This window comes from Myxocyprinus asiaticus, chromosome 10 (assembly GCF_019703515.2).
Source record: "Myxocyprinus asiaticus isolate MX2 ecotype Aquarium Trade chromosome 10, UBuf_Myxa_2, whole genome shotgun sequence".
Taxonomy (NCBI): Eukaryota; Metazoa; Chordata; class Actinopteri; order Cypriniformes; family Catostomidae; genus Myxocyprinus; species Myxocyprinus asiaticus.
Window position 1 is genome coordinate 10889586 of NC_059353.1, and position 24248 is coordinate 10913833.

Sequence of the window (24248 nt, forward strand, 5' to 3'; positions counted from 1 at the left end):
CGTCAGTGTAAATTAAAATGAAGTGCATTCCAGATGAAACACTCTTAAACAGACATCTTGGAGGTGTACGTGTGCTATCTGGGTATATCGTTTTGATAAATTGTGAAACTAAACTGTAAAATAATTAAATTCACTCAGTACGTTGGTATTTGGTGAATAACATGTCTTGCTTTAATTCCACATCAAAACTTTAGTATGTACACACATAATGCCTGTATAATGGCAAGGTGCTGCTGTAACTGTTTACCATTTCTTTAAAGTTGTTCACCATTTTTAATCATCTTTTTGCTAGATGTAATCCCTAGATCATTTAAAATGGTCCTTTGGTGTGACAAATGAATTTTTAAAACCCATTTAATATTAGGTCATAAAAACTTATGGACGGTTTGGAAAATGTTTGTTAAAAGTAGCTTCTATAGCATGTCACTCAGTTTGCCTGTGGTGAAAGTTTCCATTTTTAGGAGTAAGTCACTGCCCCCTAAAGGACGCAAGGAGAACTGCAATGTAAATCCGCCGCCTGTGACGTCACGCCCTGCGTGACTCAATGGGATCATGTGCTAAAAAGTCAGTTGTGCTTACAAACAAGGAAATCTGAACCTTTGAATACATCGATAGTCTGTAGGTTCCCTGGCAGGGAGGTTAGACGGCGCTCAAATAAGCTAGTTTCATATTAAATCAAAGAGTATAACAAAGTATAACAAGTCATCATGGCATCTCTGTTTAAGAAGAAGACGGTCGACGGTAAGTCACTTTTTGTTAATTGTTTTATTACAGTTTTTCCACTGTCTAATCTCTAAAGTACACCTGTCTGTCTGCCTGTCTGCTGCTATTTGCCGCTGCATTTTTTAAATCATGTTTGCATGTGATCCAGTTGTCGCCCAGCATTATTCATTTAATAATTAAAGTAGTAGCACCTAAAGGTGTGTTTGCCATAAATGTAAAAGTACGTTTCATTATTGTAAAGCTCAATAATGCATACAACCAAGATTAGTCAGTAACCTCATTGTGGCTGCTGTACAGATCTTTTTAAATGAAATAAATAAATACAATAATTATTATGCATAATGAAGTCAGTGGTTGTTGTTTCTGTATTATTAATGTGTATACCATCCACACTCAGTGGGCAGAACTAGATCAAATTGAGATCACAACATTTGACTTGGTTAGCCGGTCAGATGTGGTAGATTAAACACCAGCTCTGCCTCAATTAGGGCTCAGTTGATCACTGTATCATTCAAACACCCTTACTGGAAATTGAACCCATGCATGCCATTTAAATGTTCAACAATCAAAGCACTCATTCATACATGTTCTCAAGCTGTTTTTGACCATACTGATATATATAGGTTAACATCATTCTAATTTGAGATTATTTTGTTATTATAGGTCAAATATATACAGACTCCAATAAATGACTCATTCACGATAGACTATAAGAAATGACAAGTGATTATCAGGAAAAGTGGTAAACTGTGATAAGATAATCTTTACTTACCATGTAATGCTATTGCCCTGGTTAAGAAAATTCCCATCATTTCCGAGCCTTTGTCGTCCTGAAGTCAGACCTTGGTGCCAAGGTGAGCGGAGAGTCAATGTGCCAAAGGATATTCTCAGATGGCAGAGTTGCTTTAGCTCTTCGAGTTTTGTGGACGATAACCCTCCCTCATTTAGACGTTTTTGAACACGTCATCTTTTACGTAGACTTACGTACACAAGTGTACACAAACTCTCCCATCAAGATTTAGGGATGTGCAAGTAACAAAATTAGAATGATGATTATGTTAAACTATTCAGAAAACTCATTGCAACTTTTTTTGCGACTTTAATCTCATATTCTTCCTCTTTTTCCATTTTTTTACCCCCAACATTAATGAACTTTTTTTAACTTCATGATTGCTGTATATTTCGAATTCTTTCGCAACTTCATATGTTCCCATTTTAAAATTTAATTTAATATTGAACTAACTTGGACTGGCTTTTCTCTTTTTCCTTATTTTCCATTTCCATATCTCCGTTTCTTTTTCTTTTATGTTTATCACCGTCTAATAAGCTTTATTCAACTTATTTCCCTATTTTTTTTTACATTTTTTTTTCTATCTTTTTTCATTCATTCATTCACTCATATACTTGTTGACCACTATATCCTATTCCTCTGAAATTATTATTATTATTTTATTATTACATCTATCCATTATCTTATTAGACTCATATGTGTTTTGAATTAATCACCACTTTTACTTCGGAAGGGCTGTTAAAATGAATTAACACTGAATTACCTTACAAAGTATATGAAACTTTTATCTTTATCTGAATTTTAGAATTTTATGAGCATCCATTTGTCTGCTTTATGTTTTTGAAAACCAGAATCCTCCTAATATAACCTCTTTGGCTTCTAATATTGACCATTTAACCGCATGGTCTATTCTAATATGAGTGGCATTCATGAGGGCACAGGTGGGCTGATTGCTGTGTAGGAGAGCGTAACTTCCCTGTAGGCGTTGTGGCTGCTGCACTCTCAGGCATCCTTAGAGAGTCTGTCCCCTCAATGCATGAAAATGTAAGGGGCATGATCTCGCAGGCCTTACCCCCAAACAAATGTCAGTGTTTTGGTTTTATGTCTCCCCAGTCTTATAGAAATACAATTATTTTACTCAATGCAATTTTCAGATCCAAAAGTGACAGTTTTTTATCGAAAGTCTGATAAATTCAGAATTCTGTGTCTGTTGTCCTTAAATGTGTCCTTGTATATTTGACACTAAACAATCAGTTTAAAATATCAAGTTTTTCTTGACCAAAAATTCTGGCCATAGACAAAAACAGGCCAAAATATGGATACAAAAGTAAGCAACAATGTTTAATGTAAGCTCGATGTGGAAAGACCGTTATGTTGAAGGTTAAAAAAATGGGCTGGATATTGATACAGATTTCCTGATTCAATTCCGATTCACAAGCTCTCGATTCGATTCCAATTCATATGGGTATATTTCAGTTATAATGTCCCTTTTGCTTACATATGAATTAAATTATCTCCCAGCGAATGCTGTTAATTATACAGGGGACCTTGTAATTAGGTACATTGCGAAAATATACATTTTACTAATGATATTTTATTAGTTTTTCATCATTTTGATCACATTTTGTTTAAAATTAAGTAATCCACGTATTCAATCAATAAAATAAGATATTATAATTCATATATTAATTTTTGGTACATGTTTATTGTTTAATTGTATAATTTTTACTATTTACAAATACTATCTAAGTATTTACATTGATTTGTTGAACACGTGTTAAAACCGGTACTGTCTCTTTAAGAAATCCGGCATTTCTGGAAAGAGCGTCTGTAAATGAGCGCACAGGGTTGGGAGGGTTACTTTTGAAATGTATTCCACTACAGATGACAGAATACATGCTGTAAAATGTCATTTGTAATGTATTCCATTAGATTACTCAATGTCAGTTATATCATCTATGCTATGCATGATTAGAATTAAATGTTTATTTTGTTTTTGTTTTTGATCAACAACTGACTGTAGAGAACACAAAGGGTATTAAAAGAGACATTATTCAATGACATATGGGTTGCGTGGATCTTGTCTTTGGACACACACATTACACAGGACAACTTTTAATCTCAAAACACAGTGAAAGGATCTCGCTGCTGAGTAATTCACCACTATACTACACAATTACTGGTGAGTGAAATGTAAACATTTACCAGCCAGTTGCAATATATACATTTTAGTCACATTGTGTGAAATTTGTTTGCAAATGCGAGGGATTTCCTCTCATTGTGGAAAAGGGTTTTGCACAAGTAAAAGATTGATCTTGGGATTTAAGAATTGATATCGAGATCATTCAGATGAAGATGAAGATGCATCGGAAAATCAATATTTGAATTTTATTTGTTTTATTTTTTTTTAAGTATAAAACAGTGTGCAAATCACACACATTGTCACTCAAGCTTCAGATGAAGTAAGTGTACCCATTACATTTTTTTATTTAGATTCCTTAGTTTATATGGAAAAAAGCATGGATAAAATTAAAGATTAACCTCTCATTTGAAGTTTAGCGAGTAAAGATGCTGACTACCACCCCTGGAGTTCACGAGTTCGAATCCAGGGCGTGCTAAGTGACTCTAGCCAGGTCTCCTAAGCAACCAAATTGGCCCGGTTGCTAGGGAGGGTAGAGTCATATGGGGTAACCTCCTCGTGGTCACTATAATGTGGTTCTCGCTCTGGGGCATGTGTTGAGTTGTGCGTGGATGCCGCGGAGAATAGCGTGAAGCCTCCTCATGTGCTATGTCTCTGCAGTAACGCACTCAACAAGCCACGTGATAAGGTGCACAGATTGACTGTCTCAGACGCGGAGGCAACTGAGATTCGTCCTCCGCCACCCGGATTGAGGCGAGTCACTGTGCCACCACGAGGATTTAGAGTGCGTTGGGAATTGGGCATTCCAAATTGGGGAGAAAATAAAAATAAATAAAAATATTTCATGAAGTATGTGAAAAGTCAGAAATACCCAAGGGTGTTCCAATTAAGTCCACATTTTGATTAATTTAAAAAAATATCAATGTTTTATTGTTTACATTTGATAAAACATGACTGGTAAACATAATTTAACATTTACAGCAACATAAGAATTAATTCTATATTATGTAAAATACATCAGTAGGTGAACATTAAATGTATTTAGGGAACAGACGGGTAAGGGCTGTTTTTAGGCCCTGCTCCAAATGGCGCACTTGAAGTGGACTTGTGGTCTTAATGGACTTGTGGACATCAAGGGTATATAGTCATTTTACAACGGCTTGGAACACGGCTCATCCAAATTCAGGGTCGAAATGATCCATTTCATAATAAACATTAATGCATATTGATTGAGCTCAGTCTAACAGCAGACTAGAGATAAAGAAAAAATATGGAATATAAAGAACACATTTTGATGAATTTGCTATTGGCAAAAGTACGGTGGAAAAAATTATAAAAATTTAAAAGCAAGAAATGTCCCATTGAAAAGCACTGATGTGGGTTTAAAAGGAGCATAGTGGGCTTTAATGGTACAGCAATAATTTGAGATAACATTACTTTCTGCGTGCAAGACAGTTAGAAAAAACATAGTTAAAATATATTCACTGAAGTAAAACATCACACAAAAAAATCATGCTTATGTACAGAAATAATTTGCTAGTCTCACTCAAACTGCTACCATTTAAGCCCACCTGAAAGAAATGCTAAAAAAAAAACTACATGATGAAAAGCAATTTATGGTTTATTTATGAGTTATACAGAATGAAATACAACAAAAAAATGTAAAGAGAGCATGGTTAAAATGCTTGATGCTTTGGCAGTACACCACATTATGAAGCCAATCCACTGGCCAGGCCATGTGATCTGTTTGCTAGATCAAAAAAACGTTTCTTTTTATTTAAAAATAAAGGGTAATTATTGTTGGACTAGTATTTCATTATATGCATAGATCAAACTATTAATCTCTTCAGTGAATGAAAAATACATGTCAGTTTATGGAGGTAAACAAAAACGATCTGTTTACTTAAAAGATTTGTTCAAAAAGACAGATTCATTCAAGAACAAAACATCAATACTGGACGCAGTGAAGAAAGCGGTTTAGTTGTTTCTCAGGAAAATGTTACTGCTAAAGTTTTGATTTTTTTTTTAGGATATACTAAGTCAGCCAAACCCATTTTTTTTTTCTTTTGTGGGAGAATAGAAGAAAGACTGATGGATGGAGAGAAAGGAGGATAAAAAAATGTTTCATAGTTTCGGATCAATGAACTGTATGAGGATTTTCCAGACGGTGTTATTGCATGTTCCTCCTCACCCCAACAGATATCATTAAAGAGCAGTCCAAAGAGCTGAGAGGCACCCAGAGACAAATCACCAGAGACCGAACTGCCCTGGAGAGACAGGAGAGGCAAATGGTAAGTGGAGCAAAGCACGTTCATATCTGTTGACATGGTCTTGGTTGTAAACTTCGACTTCCAACATCCACCTCTTCCCTTCCAGTAGCTCACGTTTTGCTGCTTATTCAAAGTCATCCTTCATGGATTTCATCTTATTGCAACAAACATTGAAAGAATGAAGTAGGTTAATTAATTTATTTTTGATCATCCTGTTAATTGCTCTTTAAACAGGTAGATTAGGTGGCCTTCATAGCTTAAAGAGAGAATGTTCAATACTCGTGGGATGAGTTGAAAGCGTTCATTCAGGCACACTGCACTTTTAAAGCTCTAAAGAATTAAACATTCCCTTTCACTCTCCCCATTTCAATTAATTGTCTATAAGTAAACATAGAAACGTGCATAATTATCTCCCGAGAGAGGATCGTTTTTGTTCATTTTTATTGTAATCGGGCAAGATTTTGCTTTATTTCTTAATTTTTTAATGACCTACATTGAACTACACTGCTGTGTGGGAATGTTGGTGCTGCACCACACATTCCTATTTGTCCTCTTTTTCCAATGATTATCTGTAAGGTTTCATGTCAAGAATATTCTAAAAGAAGTACATTTTCTTGGACACTTGGAGACTTGTATTGGTTTAAGGCCCTATATAGCCTCTGTAACATTGCTACCCAGTCTGTCTTAAAGGAATAGTTCACCCAAAAATTTTATAATCATTTATTCACCCTTAGTAACATTCCAAACCCTTATGATTTTCATTTTTTTTTTTCATGGAACACAAAAGGAGACATTAGGCAGAATGCCCAAGCATTACAACAAAATACAACAAAAGTAGATGGTGATATTCCAAGTCTTCTGAAGCCATATGAAAACTATTTGTGAGGAATAGACAGAAATGTAAGTCATTATTCGTGAAAAATCTTCCCATCTGCCGTAGCATCTTCATGCACCAAGTGTAAATATACAGTACTTTTGGCATAAATGAGAACTGAGAGCTACAATGGAGGGTATTTTCAGTGGATTTTCAGCAAATAACGATTTCAATTTCGGACTGTTCCTCACGGAAAGCTATTGTATGGCTTCAGAAGACTCAGAGAACCCTAAGATGGTACTCTGCTTCCTCATTCCAAGTTTACCACACACCACTGATAAAAAATATGATTTTTTTCATTCCAACAAGGTTGTACAAACAAACACATTACACTACAAAAACATTTGAGTTATAAACCTTAGACAATGACGACAGTCGAATTGCTGATTTAAAAAAAATAAAAATGTACAACCTGAGGTGTGGTGACTATTACACCTCAGGATGTGAATTAATTTTCAGTAATTCAACGATCGGAGTCTGCTTTTACTGTGATGATACATGTATATTATGATTACGCAATTCTTAAAACACAGAGGGAATCACGGAATCCAGTCATAAAAATGGCATTACTTTAACAACGCAGAACGTCACGGAATTTTTAATATTTGGGATGAAGATTAATGTTTGAATGCATAACTAATCAAATTAAAATCACGATGTCCTAGTGTGATTATTAAACTTCAAAAGGCTGCTATTTAATTAAAAAAAAAAAAAAAAAAAAAAAAAATATATATATATATATATATATATATATATACTGTATATATAATCTGCATGTGCTGCACACTTCAAAATCAATGTGCAAAGCCAATGACGATTTCTGACTCCTTCGTATGGTTTTGTTAGGTGTGGGTGTAGGGGTCGCATTTAGGTATTGGGACCATTTAGGTGGCGGGGAGTAAGTATCTGGCAGGGAGTTAGATTTCAGCACAACACCGGCTGCTCATACACTGAAAACACTGCATCATGATTCTCATGCGCACTCTGTGTGTGTGTGTTTGTGTGTGTGTAGTAAATGACAGAGAGTAAATCGCTCTGAAGCATGCAGCACATGCACACTATATATTTATTTAATTAAATCACATCTTTTTGAGGGGCTTAATAATCGCACTGGGCCATGTAGTGAACTGCTTATCCGCAGGTAAGAAACTACCAACAAAAACACACAAAAATGCCAAAATAAAAGCTTGATTTAAATGGCCATGTGAAATGGGGAATAAAGACAAAAGTATATAATTACTGTATAGTAATGTAATGTTTACTGTAATTTAATAATAACAATAATGTATTAAGGAAAATATCTCATATCTGTGATGTTCTGTTGTGGAGCACTTCATTTGACAAAAATATATCCAGTGTTTTTCAGATTGTGCTGTGAGGATTTTGTATATAAGCACTTCTTTTGATAAAAATAATGCAATGTTATGTTGAAAAATTCAAAATATTTTTTTCTCCCCAATTTGGAATGCCCAATCCCCAATGCGCTCCAAGTCCTCGTGGTGGCATAGTGACTCGCCTCAACCTGGGTGGCGGAGGACGAATCTCGGTTGCCTCCGTGTCTGGGAACCGTCAATCTGTGCATCTTATCACGTGGCTTGTTGAGCGCGTTACCACGGAGACGCAGCGCGTGTGGAGGGTTCATGCTATTCTCCGTGGCATTCACGCACAACTCACCACGCGCCCCACCGAGAGCGAGAACCACATTATAGCGACCACGAGGAGGTTACCCCATGTGACTCTACCCTCCCAAGCAACCGGGCCAATTTGGTTGCTTAGGAGACCTGGCTGGAGTCACTCAGCATGCCCTGGATTCAAACTCGTGACTCCAGGGGTGGTAGTCAGCGTCAATACTCGCTGAGCTACCCAGTCCCACCGAAAAATTCAATTATTAAAATAATTCCATTTTTATTTAGTTAAAGTTTTAATTAATTAATTTGATTAGACACAATTTTGATAATAAAATATAATTAAACTAAAGTCGTATAAATGTAATAAACTACTGATATACTGATATATGTTTATAATACTTAGTTGTCCTTTTTGGAGCTTGACATTTCAAAGTTACAATCCACTTTCCTTGTATGGAAAAGAGGAGATTGGACACTGAAACATCTTCCGTGTTTTACTGAAGAAAGAAAATAGGCCTAATACAGAACAACATGAGGGTAAGTAAATTATTTACATTTTTGGGTAGACTATTCTTTTAATCTTATTGTCACCAATAAACTACTCCAAAATGAATCGCATATATTAGTTGCAGGATAATTATTAGTCAACTAAAGCGGGTCAACGCTGCAATGTTATGTAGAACTAAAACAAAGTCCACACTGTCGGTCTAGACTGTTTTCTTGAGTATACACTATTCTCTGAAGCAGACTGTTTTTTTTAAGCACATCAGTTTGTCACTTTCATTCTGGCTCTCCAATCTAAAGTGCTACCTAGTGGCTGACATGACAATAAAACATCTCTAATAGGCCTGATTCTACTGCTCCAGCTCACTCAGCTCTCTATACTTGAATATTTATAAGCATGGCACATCATTTTTATCATGGTGTGATAGTAAAAAATGCCCTGTTCCAGTCATATTTTGTTTGTGACAGGCAAACATGCCCAATGTTCTCAGTACTAGAAGCTGTCACATTGAAATGCAGTTGTGTGTTGAAGTAGGACAGTGTTGTACGAATATATGTGTGTCAGTGCAGCTAATGTGGCTGCTTATGTTTTGCTTAGCAGGCATCATGTGAGGTGGAGTGCAGCACCTGTTCTAATGTGTGTGTCATTAGAGTATGTTCTGGTTAATGTGCCTGTTCAGCTGATCTGCACTAGTCTACATGAGAGACTAACATTAAGATCACACAGGAGAAAACAAGATCTGCTGAGTTAAACGTTAAGAAGAATAAGTCTGGGATTTAGATTATGGATTCAATAATGACTGTCTTAAAAGTGTTTGTTCACTGCAAAAATTATATTTTTTGTCATTTACACTTATGTTGTTCTAAACCTGTATTACTTTCTTCTGTGGAAAACAAAAGTAGATAATTGAATGATAATTTAATTCAGTCTTGTTTGCTAAATTCATTGCAATGTTGATAGGGACTCACTTAACTAATAAAGTGTCATAAAAGTAGTCCATGCAACTCATGCATCATATTTTGAGTCTTCTGTTGCATGTGATCACTTTGATTAAATTTTTTCGACTATCAAATCAGTTAATTGATAAACTACTGTATATAAACAGAACTAAATCCAATATGGCGGCAGCATCAGTAACATAATGTGTTCTGACACGACACAAACATGCCATACCTACTATATGCCAAAAACAGTATGCCAATGGAGGAGAATGTACGAATCCACAGTATTCATGAAGCAGTAAGTGAGAAATACCCGGATGACCTACTATTTCTGGCGAGATTTTTAAGTGCGGATCGACTGGACACTTAACGATCCCATAATCCCTCGGGAGCTGAGGTGACATCACGTTCAAAACACTGGATTTAAAGGAATGACAGTGAATCACGAGGCGGGTGCCTCAAATCAACTCTAAGTGCTATATATACCAAGATAATTTTTCTTTGTACTTAAATGGTGCTTGTTTAACAAAACAAAGCAGATAGTTTTTGCGGTTGTTGTTATTACGTCATACTGTATATTCGGGTCACAAGATGATGCCAACGTCCCCGGAAGAAGTATGTCTGAATTCTGTTCATACTACTCGCATGCATACCTAAAAGAACATACTGTTTTGCCGGCAGATAAGTGCGTCCTTCATCAAATACAGGACATACTGTGACAGTACGCAGTTTCGGACGCAGCAATTGTGTATAGAGAGAGCTATATTATAAATATATACCAGTTAAAACACTGCACATGGAGTTTGTTGGAACACCTTTTAAGTGCAGGGAGTTTTAGGCTATAATGCTGATCGGCTGCCTTGACTATATCACAGTCCATGGAGAAAGCTCTGCATACACAAACATACACTCACACACTGCATCAGGAAAACACTCATTTCTACAAGTCCCTCAGGGCATAGAGCTGTTTTCAGACTTTTACTAATGTAAAGAAAGACAGATCTTTGGGTCTAAACACGTACATATGATAAAATGTTCAGCTGTTTATGGTATGGTGCTGAGCATCTCTGCTATTGCTCTGTCCCACAAGTGAAAAATCTATTAGGTGTATGTATCAATTTGGCTTTTATCTATATCTATTCTGATATGTTGTAATTTTGCCCATTTGCCGTTTCCCTTATGCTTTGAAGTGAACACAATTCAGTTACACTCCTACAAAGCATCAGTTGGTCTTTTTATTGCTGTAGTAACATTTTGTCATTTGCCACTAAACATTACTGGATTGGATCTGTTAACTGAATGTATAACAGGACTGCATGGCAAGACAGGCACAATGAAAGAAAAGTAACTATAATGTTATTTATTCTAATGTGAGATTTTTCAATTTGCACTTATAAGCAATAAAACCCACATTTTACAAATTGTTATTGAATATTACAAATTATTTACAAAAACTCAGAAATAACTTGAATGTTCAGTTGTATTTTATGGTAAGTGTGCAGCTTTGCGAGATGGCACCGACGTCATTAAACACTGTGACTGTATCAACATGCAATATTGTTGACGAAAAAAGACGAGACTAAAATGTAGTTTAAAAAATACAATCTTTACCAAAATCTCTCTTTATTTTCGTCGGGAAAAAAAAAAGAGACAAAATATTATATAATATATAAAATAGAGAAGTACCTTTCAAGTAGTTTACATAAAGCTAATGTTCGTTAAATAATGACAGCAACAGTTGGACTTGGGAGAAAGAGAAGATGATATGAAGGCTAACCACAAAGAAATTGAGGTAGGTTAACGTATTGGTGGTAATGTTAGGTTGTTTTTTTTAAGCTATATTACGACAACTAGTGACAACTATATTAGACAACTTAATAAGCTATATTAAGACAAGGCGGTGGTGTTACATTATGTAGGCTGTGTTTTATAGCTAAACCGAATTCATTAAGCTAATAGGCTAGCAAATTGTTGTGAAGGAGCTGAAAACAAGCGGCAAAGGTAACGTAGGATTGAGTATAGACCAATGACTTATGTATTTGGTGACGATGCTGTGTTTATTTGTCCTTCACATAACCATCAAAATGAATTAGATTTGGCATCAAAATGAATTTTAATATGTTATCAAAATGAATTGCCTACAAAAACATACCTAATAAAAGGCATCTGCAGTAATATGCCTGCATAACCTGCATAAAGTACTTACTTTGTGAGTATAATATCACCTAGTTTTGATTGTGTAGAGTTTTCTTTTTCTGGATACTCAGGGTTTGTGTTATTAAGTTTAAATCATAGCAATGATTAACTATAGTGCAGTACTTGGATTTCTTGATGTTGCATCTGTCTAAATGTGACTAAAATATGACTAAAATATTAACAGTTTTAACTGACTAAAACTAGACCAAAATACTGTGGGTTTTCTTTGACTAAGTTAAGACTAAAATGCCCAGAATTTACTAAACTAAAACTTGACTAAAAAAAAACACGATAAGGTTGACTAAATATGATAAAAACTAACAAGGATATTTGACACAGGACTAAGACTAAGACTAAATTAAAAATTAGCTGACAAAATTAACGCTAAATATCACATTGACATAAGTATTCAGACCCTTTGCTATGACACTTGAAATTTAGCTCAGGTGCATCCCCTTTTTCTGGATCATCTTTGAAATGTTTCTACACTTTAATTGGAGTCTACCGGTGGCAAATTCAACCAAGCCATGAGGTCAAAGGAACTGCTTGCAGAGCCCAGAGACAAGATTGTGTCGAAGCACAGATCTGGGGAAGGCTAAAAAAAAAAAAAAAAAAAAAAGAATCGGCTGCGTTGAAGGTTCCCAAGAGCACAGTGGTCTCCATAATTCTTAAATGGAAGAAGTTTGGAACAGCCAGGACTCTTCCTAGATCTGGCCACCTGGCCAAACTGAGCTATCGGGGGAGAAGGGCCTTGGTAAGAGAGCTGACCAAGAACCCGATGGTCACTCTGGTTGAGCTCCAGAGATCATGTGTGGAGGTGGGAGAAAATTGCAGAAGAACAACCATCACTGCAACACTCCACCGATCTGGACTTTATGGCAGAGTGGCCAGACGGAAGCCTCTCCTCAGTGCAAGACACATGAAAGCCCATGGACTCTCAGACTGTGAGAAACAAGATTCTCTGGTCTGATGAAATGAAGATTGTATTGTTTAGCTTCAATTCCAAGTGTCATGTATGGAGGAAACCAGGCACCGCTTATCACCTGCGCAATACCATCACAACGGTGAAGCATGGTGGTGGTAGCATCATGTTGTGGGAGTGTTATTCAGTGGCAGGGACTGGTCAGGGTTAAAGGAAAGCTGAACACAACAAAATACAGAGATATCCTTAATGAAAACCTGGTCCAGAGTGCTCAGGACCTTAGACCAGGCTGAAGGTTCACCTTCCAACAGGACAATTACCCTAAGCACACAGCCAAGACAATGCAAGAGTGGCTTAGGGCCAACTCTGTGAATGTCCTTGAGTGGCCCAGCCAGAGCCCAGACTTGAACCCAATCGAACATCTCTGGAGAGACCTGAAAATGACTGTCCACTGACGGTCCCCATCCAACCTGACAGAGCTTGAGAGGATCTGTAGAAAAGAATGGCAGAAAGTCCCCAAATCCAGGTGTGCAAAGTTTGTCGCATCATACCCAAAAATACTGCCAATTGCTGCCAAAGTTGCTTCAACTAAGTACTGAGTTAAGGGTCTGAACACTTATTTCAGTGTGATATTTCAGTTTTTTCTTTTTTATAAATTTGCAAAGTTATCAAAAATCAGGTTTTTGCTTTGTCAATATGGGATATGGAGTGTAGATTGATGTGATTTTTTTTCTTTTAAAGCATTTTAACATAAGGCTGCAACATAACAAAATGTGAAGAAAAAAAAAATGAAGGGGTCTGAATATTTTCTGAATCCACTGTATATACAGTTGAAGTCAGAAGTTTACATACACCTTAGCCAAATACATTTAAACTTTTTCACAATTCCTGACATTTAATCGTAGAAAACATTCCCTGTCTTAGGTCAGTTAGGATCACTATTTAAAAAATGTGATATGTATAATGTAATGTAAAAATGTGAAATGTAATTAATAGTAGTGAGAATGATTTATTTCAGCTTTTATTTTTTCATCACATTCCCAGTGGGTCAGAAGTTTACATACACTTTGTTAGTATTTAGTAGCATTGCCTTTAAATTGTTTAACTTGGATCAAATATTTTGGGTAGCCTTCCACAAGCTTTTCACATTAAGTTGCTGGAATTTTGGCCCATTCCTCCAGACAGAACTGGTGTAACTGAGTCAGGTTTGTAGGCCTCCTTACACGCACACGCTTTTTCAGTTCTGATGTTGAGGTCAGGGTTTTGTGATGGCCACTCCAATACCTTGACTTTGTTGTCCTTAAGCCATTTTGCCACAACTTTGGAAGTATGCTTGGGGTCATTGTCCATTTGGAAGACCCATTTGCGACCGAGCTTTAACTTCCTGGCTGATGTCTTGAGATGTTGCTTCAACATATCCACATAATTTTCCTTCCTTATGATGCCATCTATTTTGTGAAGTGCACCAGTCCCTCCTGCAGCAAAGAACCCCTACAACATGATGCCTTCACCCCTGTGCTTCACAGTTGGGATGGTGTTCTTTGGCTTGCAAGACTATGGCAGTTTTGGTGCAGTGGCTTCTTCCTTGCTGAGCAGCCATTCAGGTTATGTCGATATAGGACTTGTTTTACTGTGGATATAGATACTTGTCTACCTGTTTGCTCCAGCATCTTCACATGGTCCTTTGCTGTTGTTCTGGGAATGATTTGCACTTTTCGCACCAAACTAAGTTCATCTCTAGGAGACAGAATGCATTTCCTTCCTGAGCGGTATGATGGCTACGTGGTCCCATGGTGTTTATACTTGCGTACTATTGTTTGTACAGATGAACGTGGTACCTTCAGGCATTTGGAAATTCCTCCAAAGGATGAACCAGTCTCCACAATTTTTTGTCTGAGGTCTTGGCTGATCTATTTAGATTTTCCCATGATGTCAAGCAAAGAAGCACTGAGTTTGAAGGTTGGCCTTAAAATACATCCACAGGTACACATCCAATTGACTCCAATTAGGCTATCAGAAGCTAATTGCTTAAAGGCTTGACATAATTTTCTGGAATTTTCCAAGCTGCTTAAAGGCACAGTTAACTTAGTGTATGTAAACTTCTGACCCACTGGAATTGTGGTATATAGTCAATTAAAAGTGAAACAATCTGTCTGTAAACAATTGTTGGACAAATTACTCTTGTCATGCACAAAGTAGATGTTCTAAACGACTTGCCAAAACTATAGTTTGGGAATATGTAATCTGTGGAGTGGTTAAAAAAATGAGTTTTAATGAGTTCAACCTAAGTGTATGTAAACTTCTGACTTCAACTGCATATAGCAAATATTTATATATGAGATTTATTTGATTACTTAATTGGCATACCATGTAATTAATTTGATTAAAAAATGTAATCGATTGACAGCCCTATTTTTATTTTATTTTATTTTTTTGCGTATTTGTGGTGAACAGCACAGGTCATTTTATCATGAGTATTATGATTATTTTACAAGCAGAAAAAGCTGATGTTAGACCCTATGCAACACAATAAATGTACCTAATTAATTATTAATAAACCTTCTGTTTTTAGCATCTGCATTTTGTGCTTCTGTTGGATGTGGATGGTTTCAATTTAGATCAATAACTGGCCAATAATATCAGTTGCCGAGGCATTAGTGCATCCCTAATATAAATGCACCCATTGTTCACTGGAAACTGAGCTGGTGTGTTTATTCCTAACAGGAAATGGAAATCAAGAAAATGGCCAAGACTGGAAACAGAGAAGCATGCAAAATTTTAGCCAAACAACTTGTACAGCTTAGAAAACAGAAGAACCGTACCTATGCCGTGAGCTCCAAGGTCACTTCCATGTCTACACAGACCAAGGTCATGAATTCTCAGATGAAGATGGCTGGAGCCATGTCTACCACAGCAAAGGTAAGACCCCTGAACTTCCTAATGGATGTGCCTGACAACCGTTTTCTATTATTCACATTTAGTCTGATGTGTTGCCGGGAAGCACTGGAAAAACAGAATCCCTTATGCAGCAACATACTTCAAAAGAATGCTTAAACAGGGCTTAATTACCATGTTGTTGAGTAACTTCTTAGTTCAGTGTTATTATTTGACCCAGTTTTATCATTTCTACTCTGCATTGAGAAAGAGACCATAACATGGCATTCTCAGTGTTAATTCACACTGTCCTCATTATCACTTATTTAGAAGTTTTTCCGTGATAGCTTGAACTGAATTTGAAATATGAGCCATATCGTCTTTTTTGGAGCTTGGAGCAGTTGAATATATTAGCATATCTATTTCTGTAATGTTACAATGTAATGCTAATCAATCAGCAAGGCATTTTGAATGTAATGTAAGTAGTTTCCTTTGTCTTAATTTGACCTCATAGTGAAACCCGAGGCAGGATCTCTACTTGCTTTTTTCATCCATATTTTGTTGACTCTTGAGACTCTTATTTTGCTGAATACAAAGATATAATTTTACACACTTCCAATACACATTTCACAGAGCAAGTCAGATCTAAAACAATCACTGCAGACATGCAGTGACATCGCATAATATGCATATTTATTTCAGCTGATTGAATTCAGTCCTTGGCTGCCCATTGGTGGGGTGTAGTTTTTCTCACCCATTTATATTTAAACCAGACTGTTCCAAAACAGATTCTGAGACTTAAATCAGGCAGTGCTGTTACTGACTGGTTGTTCATGTGACAGTGTGTAGTTAAAGATAGGCCTGCAAATGAGTTTTGTAATCAGTGGAATTTTAAATATATGTTTTTTGGAATATAATAAAATAAATATAACAATGAATTGATTAGATATGTCATCACATTTTTATTTATTTATTTTTTTTGTAGAATTTTTATTTAAAAGGGGTCATGACATGCCTTTTATAATTTAATATGTTCCTTGAGGTTCACTTATAATATTAGTAAAGTTTTTTGCTGACCTTCTGTCAGAAAGGCTTGGTTTTGGTGCTGCTTTTGGTGCTTTAAGACTTCACAGTACATGCCCACTGTTATGATTGGCTCTCTGCTCTTGACTGACCTGTCCTCTTTACTAGCCACCTCACTGCTCACCGCTACTGGGTGGGGCTACGGAAGTGATTTATGGTAAAGTAGGCGTTTATGTGTTGTTGTGGAGGTGGTCAGATGCAAACGTCTACCATCACACTGTGACATCACTGTGACTGTGGAGGAAGTAGAGAACAAGTCGTTTTGTCAGCTTGGTTTCAACAAATAATCTTTTTGCAGTGAGGAGGAAGTTTTGGGTTCTAAAATATACAGCATGATTTTATAGTACAATGACCACTAATATGTCAAAAGATCAAGGACAATTTTATTCTTTAAGTCATGGTCCCTTTAATATATCTTCGGGACTAATTATTGAATTGAATTTTTGGCTCTGAAAAGTCATTAAAAAGTCTGTGTAAACACTGCTGAGGACAGTAAATACAATAAAATTTGAATTTCTTATTTCCAAATATTTCTTCCTCAAAAGTAAGAATCATTAATGCAACCATTAAGGAATTGGAGTCGTTAAGAGAAATCCGAACCTGAATTGTTATATTCCTTACCATTCCCATCCCTGTTTAACACAACACGGCAAGACAGTATGCAAGTAAATACAAATGAATTTGAATAAAAAATATATAATCAAATAATACAAGTTTTATTTGCCACAACAATCTTAAAATCTAAATATAGAATGATGGATTTTAATGCTACATTTCCAAGGCAACATTCTGATTCAAAATGAAGTGGCAGTAATGTATAAATTCAAGATGTGTTTCAGACACACACAAATGAGACGGTAATGCCTTGCACTCTTCTGAGTGTTCACTTCAAGTACTCTAGAGTGCACTTTAGAGTGATTAGGGCACAGTAATGCTGACTTTTGAATGGAATTTTGCCCTCATTCTGTCTGCATCCAATCTATACTGTATGAGGAAGGAAGTTAATTAATAATCATATGGCGTTATCGAGTGTAATAGATATGATATGGGTGATAATGAGGCTGTGTCAAAGACCATGTGTGTAAATAATTCCCTCTAATCAGATAAAACTCTTCCTGTTTTTCTGCCCTGCCACATTGAAACCCAGAGGGACAACAAAACAGCCTCCTCTCAACGTGACCTATTTTTATGTTCTGTGTCATATACTTTCCGTACCCCCCTTCCCACCAAATGGTGCAATGTTAAGATTTATGTTGAGCTGCATTCAAAATGTATTTGTCCATGGTGGATTTTTGTCATTTTGATCACCGTTTTGTGCACCGTAAGGCTACGCCATTACTTCTTCGGTAATGTGATGGATGGCTTGAACTCTTTCTGTCTCTCAGACTATGCAGGCTGTCAATAAAAGAATGGATCCCAAGAAGACACTACAAACAATGCAGGACTTCCAAAAGGAAAACTTAAAAATGGGAACCACAGAAGACATGAGTGAGTTTATTTTTCAAAACATCTGCATCTAATTAGAGTCTAGCAGTTAATATCACCTGGTGGGTCTGTTCTGATAGTGTTACAGACAGCAGAACATTTTTTTTTGCATAGTCAGGATAGCGAAAAAAAAAGACTAATTTGCTTTTAACAGGAAGGTTAAAAACACTCCCCATACCTTTTGTTGTTAAGGTCAAAAGACTGTGTGTCCAATCAAACACATTTTGCCGCAATTTTAGAATGTGCCAACATGTACAGTTACAGCATGCCCTTATCCCTGAAAACCACAAGCAAAACTACTAATCTGTGTCCTGAAACAAAACCAGTTGCAAACCACTAGTGTAGAGATTAGGTTATTCAATCAACTTTTTAACAACTTGTACAACTGTTTGTCTGGCCACAGTCAACGATACACTGGATGAGATCTTTGATGAATCTGGTGATGAGGAGGAATGTCAGGACATCGTAAACCAGGTGCTCGATGAAATTGGCATTGAGATCTCAGGAAAGGTGAGACACTTTTTTCTCACTTTCATAAGTAAGTGGAACATTTTCAAAACTCTTAGTACTGATCTCCGTACACGATCATCAAAAATGCAGTTTTTAATAAGGGACTTTAATAAGAGCAAGAAAGTTTGATATTAAACGTATTTATTTAGAAATGTTGAATTCCCTTGCATTTGCATGCAAATCCACATTTTAATGTAGCATAGTGATGAACAAGAAAAATAAAAAAAGGTACTTGATATCAAAAAGATTGCCAACCCCAGATCTAGAGTTACCTTTCATGTAAACCAATTGCCTCTCATAATGCAAAGAACATGAAACATTTCCACTGCTAATTCAATTGAATACCATTTAATCCAACTGATCTCAGTGAGTAATTAACAGAGCATTTGGTATACCTGTAGAAATTCAAGTAGTTTTATTATGTGCATTTGTTAATTATAAGCATCTAAATTATGAATGTAATGTCCATAACCAAACATAATGATTTCTCATTACTCTTTTGCCAGCTTATCTCAATTTATGTCAACCACAATTGTTTACATTCAGCATGAGTTTGTGAGTATTTGCAGTTTGTCAGCAAAGAGCAGGATAGAGTTGAAGCAAAAGGAACCAATCACTGACTTTGTATGCAAGAGGCCCATTAGAGAGATGTGGGCACGGTTCATATTATTATGTATATTGTACACTGTACTCTGTTCTAATCTCAGAGTTTCTGCTGTCACATTGGATAGATAGTACGAGCATTATGGATTTTGTTAATTTATGGGTATCTCCTAATGTGATGGCATTGTGATCTTGCATTCAGTACCTCTTAAGAACAATTTGAAAAGTGTACTGTATCTTGCATTGATTGTTATTGAATCAAATGATCGTTAAATTACTAAATTGAAACAAGATCATTCTGTTGGTGTTTTGGTGAATAAAAACCAAATGTTCTCATAAGGGATAATATGCAGCCAGACGGTCATTATTGCAAAATAAACACTGACAGGGTGATCAGAACATCAATGAGAAGAGAAGGCGTGTTGTATCATCCTGAAGAGGTTTATTTTACGATAATGTTTGTCTGACTGTACATTATTATGTAAAATAGCTTCAGCGAAGAAAACAGTTCATTAGCTAACTGATATTTAGCCACAGTGTTATATGTCTTCCTGTTTTAAGGTCTCTCTCAAACAGCTCTTTGTGTCTTTACTGGTTCCTTGTTCTCCTGAACAGGGCTTTTGTTTTCTTGCTTAAACGTCCTGGTTACTTTCGTAACCTCCGTTCCCTGATGGAGGGAACAAGACGTTGTGTCGATGTAGTGGCACTAGGGGTCACTCTTAGGAGCCCTAAACACCTCTGCTTTTTGAAAAAGGCCAATGGGAATTGGCGAGTGGAATTTAAGTGTCATAAGTGTCTACGTCGGGGGGTGTCACTCCCAAGGGGAAGACACCACGGAGACCACACCCCGTGATATGCGTGATATGCCATCACGATGGTCTCAACGACCCAGTGGGCGATCCTCTGTTTGGAGACAGTGCTTCCTTTCCGCTGTCCACCAAAGCAGACAAAGAGCTGCTCGGAGCTTCTAAAGCTCTGCGTGCGATCCAAATAGATGCGTAAGGCACGCACCGGACACAGCAACGCCAAAGCTGGATCTGCCTCCTCCTGGGGCAGTGCTTGCAGGTTCACCATCTGATCCCTAAAAGGGGTTGTGGGAACTTTGGGCACATAGCCTGGTCGGGGCCTCAAGATCACGTGAGAGTAACCCGGACCGAACTCCAGGCACGATTCGCTGACAGAGAACGCCTGTAGGTCCCCTACCCTCTTGATGGAAGTGAGCGCAGTCAGGAGAGCAGTCTTCAAACAGAGTGCCTTAAGCTCAACTGACTCCAGGGGCTCAAAGGGAGCTCCCCGTAGACCCCGAAGGACTACAGAGAGGTCCCACGAGGGGATGTGGCGCGGTCTGGAGGGATTCAACCTCCTAGCGCCTCTCAGGAACCTGATGATCAAGTCGTGCTTAACAACACTATCAAAGTGAATAGCAGGCACAACAATGCCACTACAACATGGGCCACCATCATTGATATTTTTGGGTTGAATGGATCACATGACTGCATTACATGACAACAAATTGTTTTTAATTGTTTTCAGTCATTGTTTTCAGATATCTCCGTTTTCACAGACTGCGTTTTCAAATGTATCCATTTGAGAGGGCATTATCGAAAAGCTCCATTTTCGCTGTCAAAAACGCTGTCTCAGTGTGGATGGAAGGTCAAAATGTAGAAAAAAAATATGCGTTTTCAAATGAAAGTGTATTAGTGTGGACATGGCCTGAGGCTGCCATCAGTAGCGTCACTGGAAAAAATGTAAATTGATGAAAAAATTTCTAATAGCGAATGACACTAAACTCGGCAGAATGTGATCGATTTCAGGGTGCATAAACATTCATAGGCAACATGTCGATTTCCTGTGTGATCATGTGGTAAAAAAGCAGGATAATGGACAGTCAGATGATTATTATCACAAAATTAACACCAATAGACGAAGCAGAGGTTGAGTTCAGTGTCCCTGGACACTTAACACTCTCTTTGTTCTCACAAAATAAAATAATTTTCAAATTAATATTACATGTTCAGTTATTTGTTAAGTAGCCATATAATATATGTGTAATAACCTGCCTTATACAGTCATATTTCACCTCTTAATGCTGTAATTGACCAATCAGGATCAAGTATTCCAGAGATTACCATGCAATATTGTCACGGTAATCTTAGGTTTTGAGACAGTTATGATAAAGGATTTACAACCCTAATAAAGGCACAATAGCAGGTTTTGAATGAAAGACAAGCTGTGTGATGAGTCCTAAAAGTTTTTAAAATACAAAGCCATTTAAATGCTTCTTATAATGCTTCTCATAGAGACAGCCCCAGCGGCTACTGTAAGCAGATGGCTGGACTCTGGCTGTGTCTGTGATTACTGTAGGCCTTTTTTTCGATTCATGAGATGCACAATCATTGTTTCCGATTCCACCAGATGTGTATTTCCCTGGGGCAAAATTTAATTCACGTATTACCATATACCACAGCTTATTTTTCATGTTTTTACCCAAATAAAGTGCTTTGCCTCTGTTTTTTACAACATTTGGGAGAAGCAATGATCACATTTGATTAGTGCCTCTTTGAATCTAGCCCCCAACATGACAATTAAACTGTTAGGCTTCTGCTGATTGTGTATTAGCACCAGGTGAGCTGTGAAATTTAAAGTGTTACTACTCTAATAAATGGCTCCTTTTGTTATTGCACAGATGGTAAGAGCCCCCTCATCAGGCACCAGCCTCCCTGGCACCTCCCCAGCAAAATCGAAAGCAGCCACCATCTCAGATGCAGAGATCGAGAGACAGCTAAAGGCTCTGGGAGTGGACTAAACTTCATCACACTTTACAACTGTCTGTCACCAAAGGACTGAGTTCATACAGTGGGAGCAGGGAAGTTTGTGGGGATGGTCAAGTAATAAATGAAGGAAAAATGTCACATACTCTTATTATAGGCATGTAGAGAATGCAATAGGTCACTGGTCTGTAATTTGATTAAATGGTCTGATGTATAGAGCAGATCTTGGACTAAAAGTAAAGAGGGTTCTGACCAAATATACTCATCTAAAGTATACTCATATTTGACATACTAGTTCTCTGGCTTCTTGGCATATTAGAAAAAACATGAGGCACATATTGTAGGGGTTTAAAGGTAAAGTGTCTAATTGCCGCACCACTGGAGGCATCAAACATAATTGCAATCTGTTTGATTGAGGCACAGAGTTCTATAATACCTGGAGAAAGCTGTCTGTTAGCAGTCCCATTCATCTTAATGGCAGTTCTTCAGACTACAGGAAAACCAGCTTGTGGTAGAAGGGGAAGTATTTGAAACTTGTTTGAGAACAGTCATTTTTTGTAATTCCGTTAAGTGCCGCTAATGGCACAGACATTAAACACCTCACCTTTAAATTAAAGGGTGCTATCTGTTGTGCTTGTGGCAATAAATTGTCCGCTCTATTCTTTAAATGTACATAGTTGAACATTTTGGTTCTGCATGGGATTTTTCCCGTGTTATAGGACTAATCATCTCAAATATGTCATATAACTCATAAGATTCTCATTATGTGTACTTTGTGATGTCTCTTTAGGTTGTGTATGACTTTAGGAAGTAAGTTATGGAAACCACTTTCCTTCACAGTGAGGTTTGATATGCATTCGATAAGCATTTTTTCTCAAAAACTGACTGGAAAATATCTTGCATGAGAATCTTTGTTGATATGATAATGATAATGTGATGAAGTCTTTACTTATTAACCTTGAAACAATGCAACCATTGAGACCATTCAACTACATTGTGGATGATAACTTCGGTAGGTAACAAAACCAAATTGTAGGTTCAGAATGGTCAAATTTTTAATGAAATGAATTGAGTAATTGTTCAGGTGTTGCAGAGAGATGCTCAATCTTACCGTGAGATCTGCTAGAGCTTTCATACTGTTTACAATGTTCCTGATATCATTAGGATATTATTCCAAGACTTCATATCCTAAAATTTTTAAAAACTCATTGGAACCCTTGATGGACATGCATATATATGCACCCTAATTATTGTTACAAATCAGTTATTTGCAAAAAGCCACAAGTTTGTTGTCATATTGTGGTAATAAGATATGACAACATGTTTTAAAATGGTTCTTTCATTCTCATCAATACAGTGTGTATATGAATGTACAGTTTATGCTTTGAATTGCTTTTCTAATTAATAAAGTACCTTCATATTTGTAAAGAACCCGTGTTTATTAATTAAACCATGTTTAATAATGGCAAGCTGATTTGTGCAGCCATTAACCATGTAGAGGCTATGTGAAGGTGCCTTATATTGAACCTTTGAATGATGGTATCCTTTAAGCTCTTTGTTTACGTCAAAGTGTTAGACCTGTTTTAATGGTCTATAAGACCATTTCAGATTGCATTAAATTACACATCATTATTCATAATCATAACCAAACTTGATTTTTAAATAAGGTCTTAATGAGTTTGTAGAGTGACCTTTCTTCAATTACGTGAACCACGGTGGAGTCCATTAATTTTGAACTAACTTAATGAAGTATGAATGTATAACTGCTCCAAGGCCTTTTCTCCTGGACTGAAACCCCCATCTCTGCAAAACTTTGTGCTGGAATGCATGCAGACCAATGCATAATTTTACTGTTTTCTCAGCAATCATATTTATGTATGATATATACTCAAAATATCAAATCCTGCCAACATTATTCCAGACTATACTGTAT

The 24248-nt window shown here is 36.8% G+C and overlaps 1 protein-coding gene across 1 annotated transcript; it reads left to right on the forward strand.

The window, feature by feature from the left end:
* The first annotated feature begins 534 nt into the window (after positions 1 to 534).
* chmp2ba (charged multivesicular body protein 2Ba) lies at positions 535 to 23739 on the forward strand. The gene is made up of 6 exons (XM_051708572.1): positions 535 to 741; positions 5853 to 5944; positions 15714 to 15908; positions 18332 to 18434; positions 18835 to 18941; positions 22231 to 23739. The coding sequence occupies exons 1-6, from the start codon at positions 708 to 710 to the stop codon at positions 22348 to 22350; spliced, it is 651 nt and encodes a 216-aa protein (XP_051564532.1). The 5' UTR covers positions 535 to 707; the 3' UTR covers positions 22351 to 23739.
* Positions 23740 to 24248: the final 509 nt, after the last annotated feature.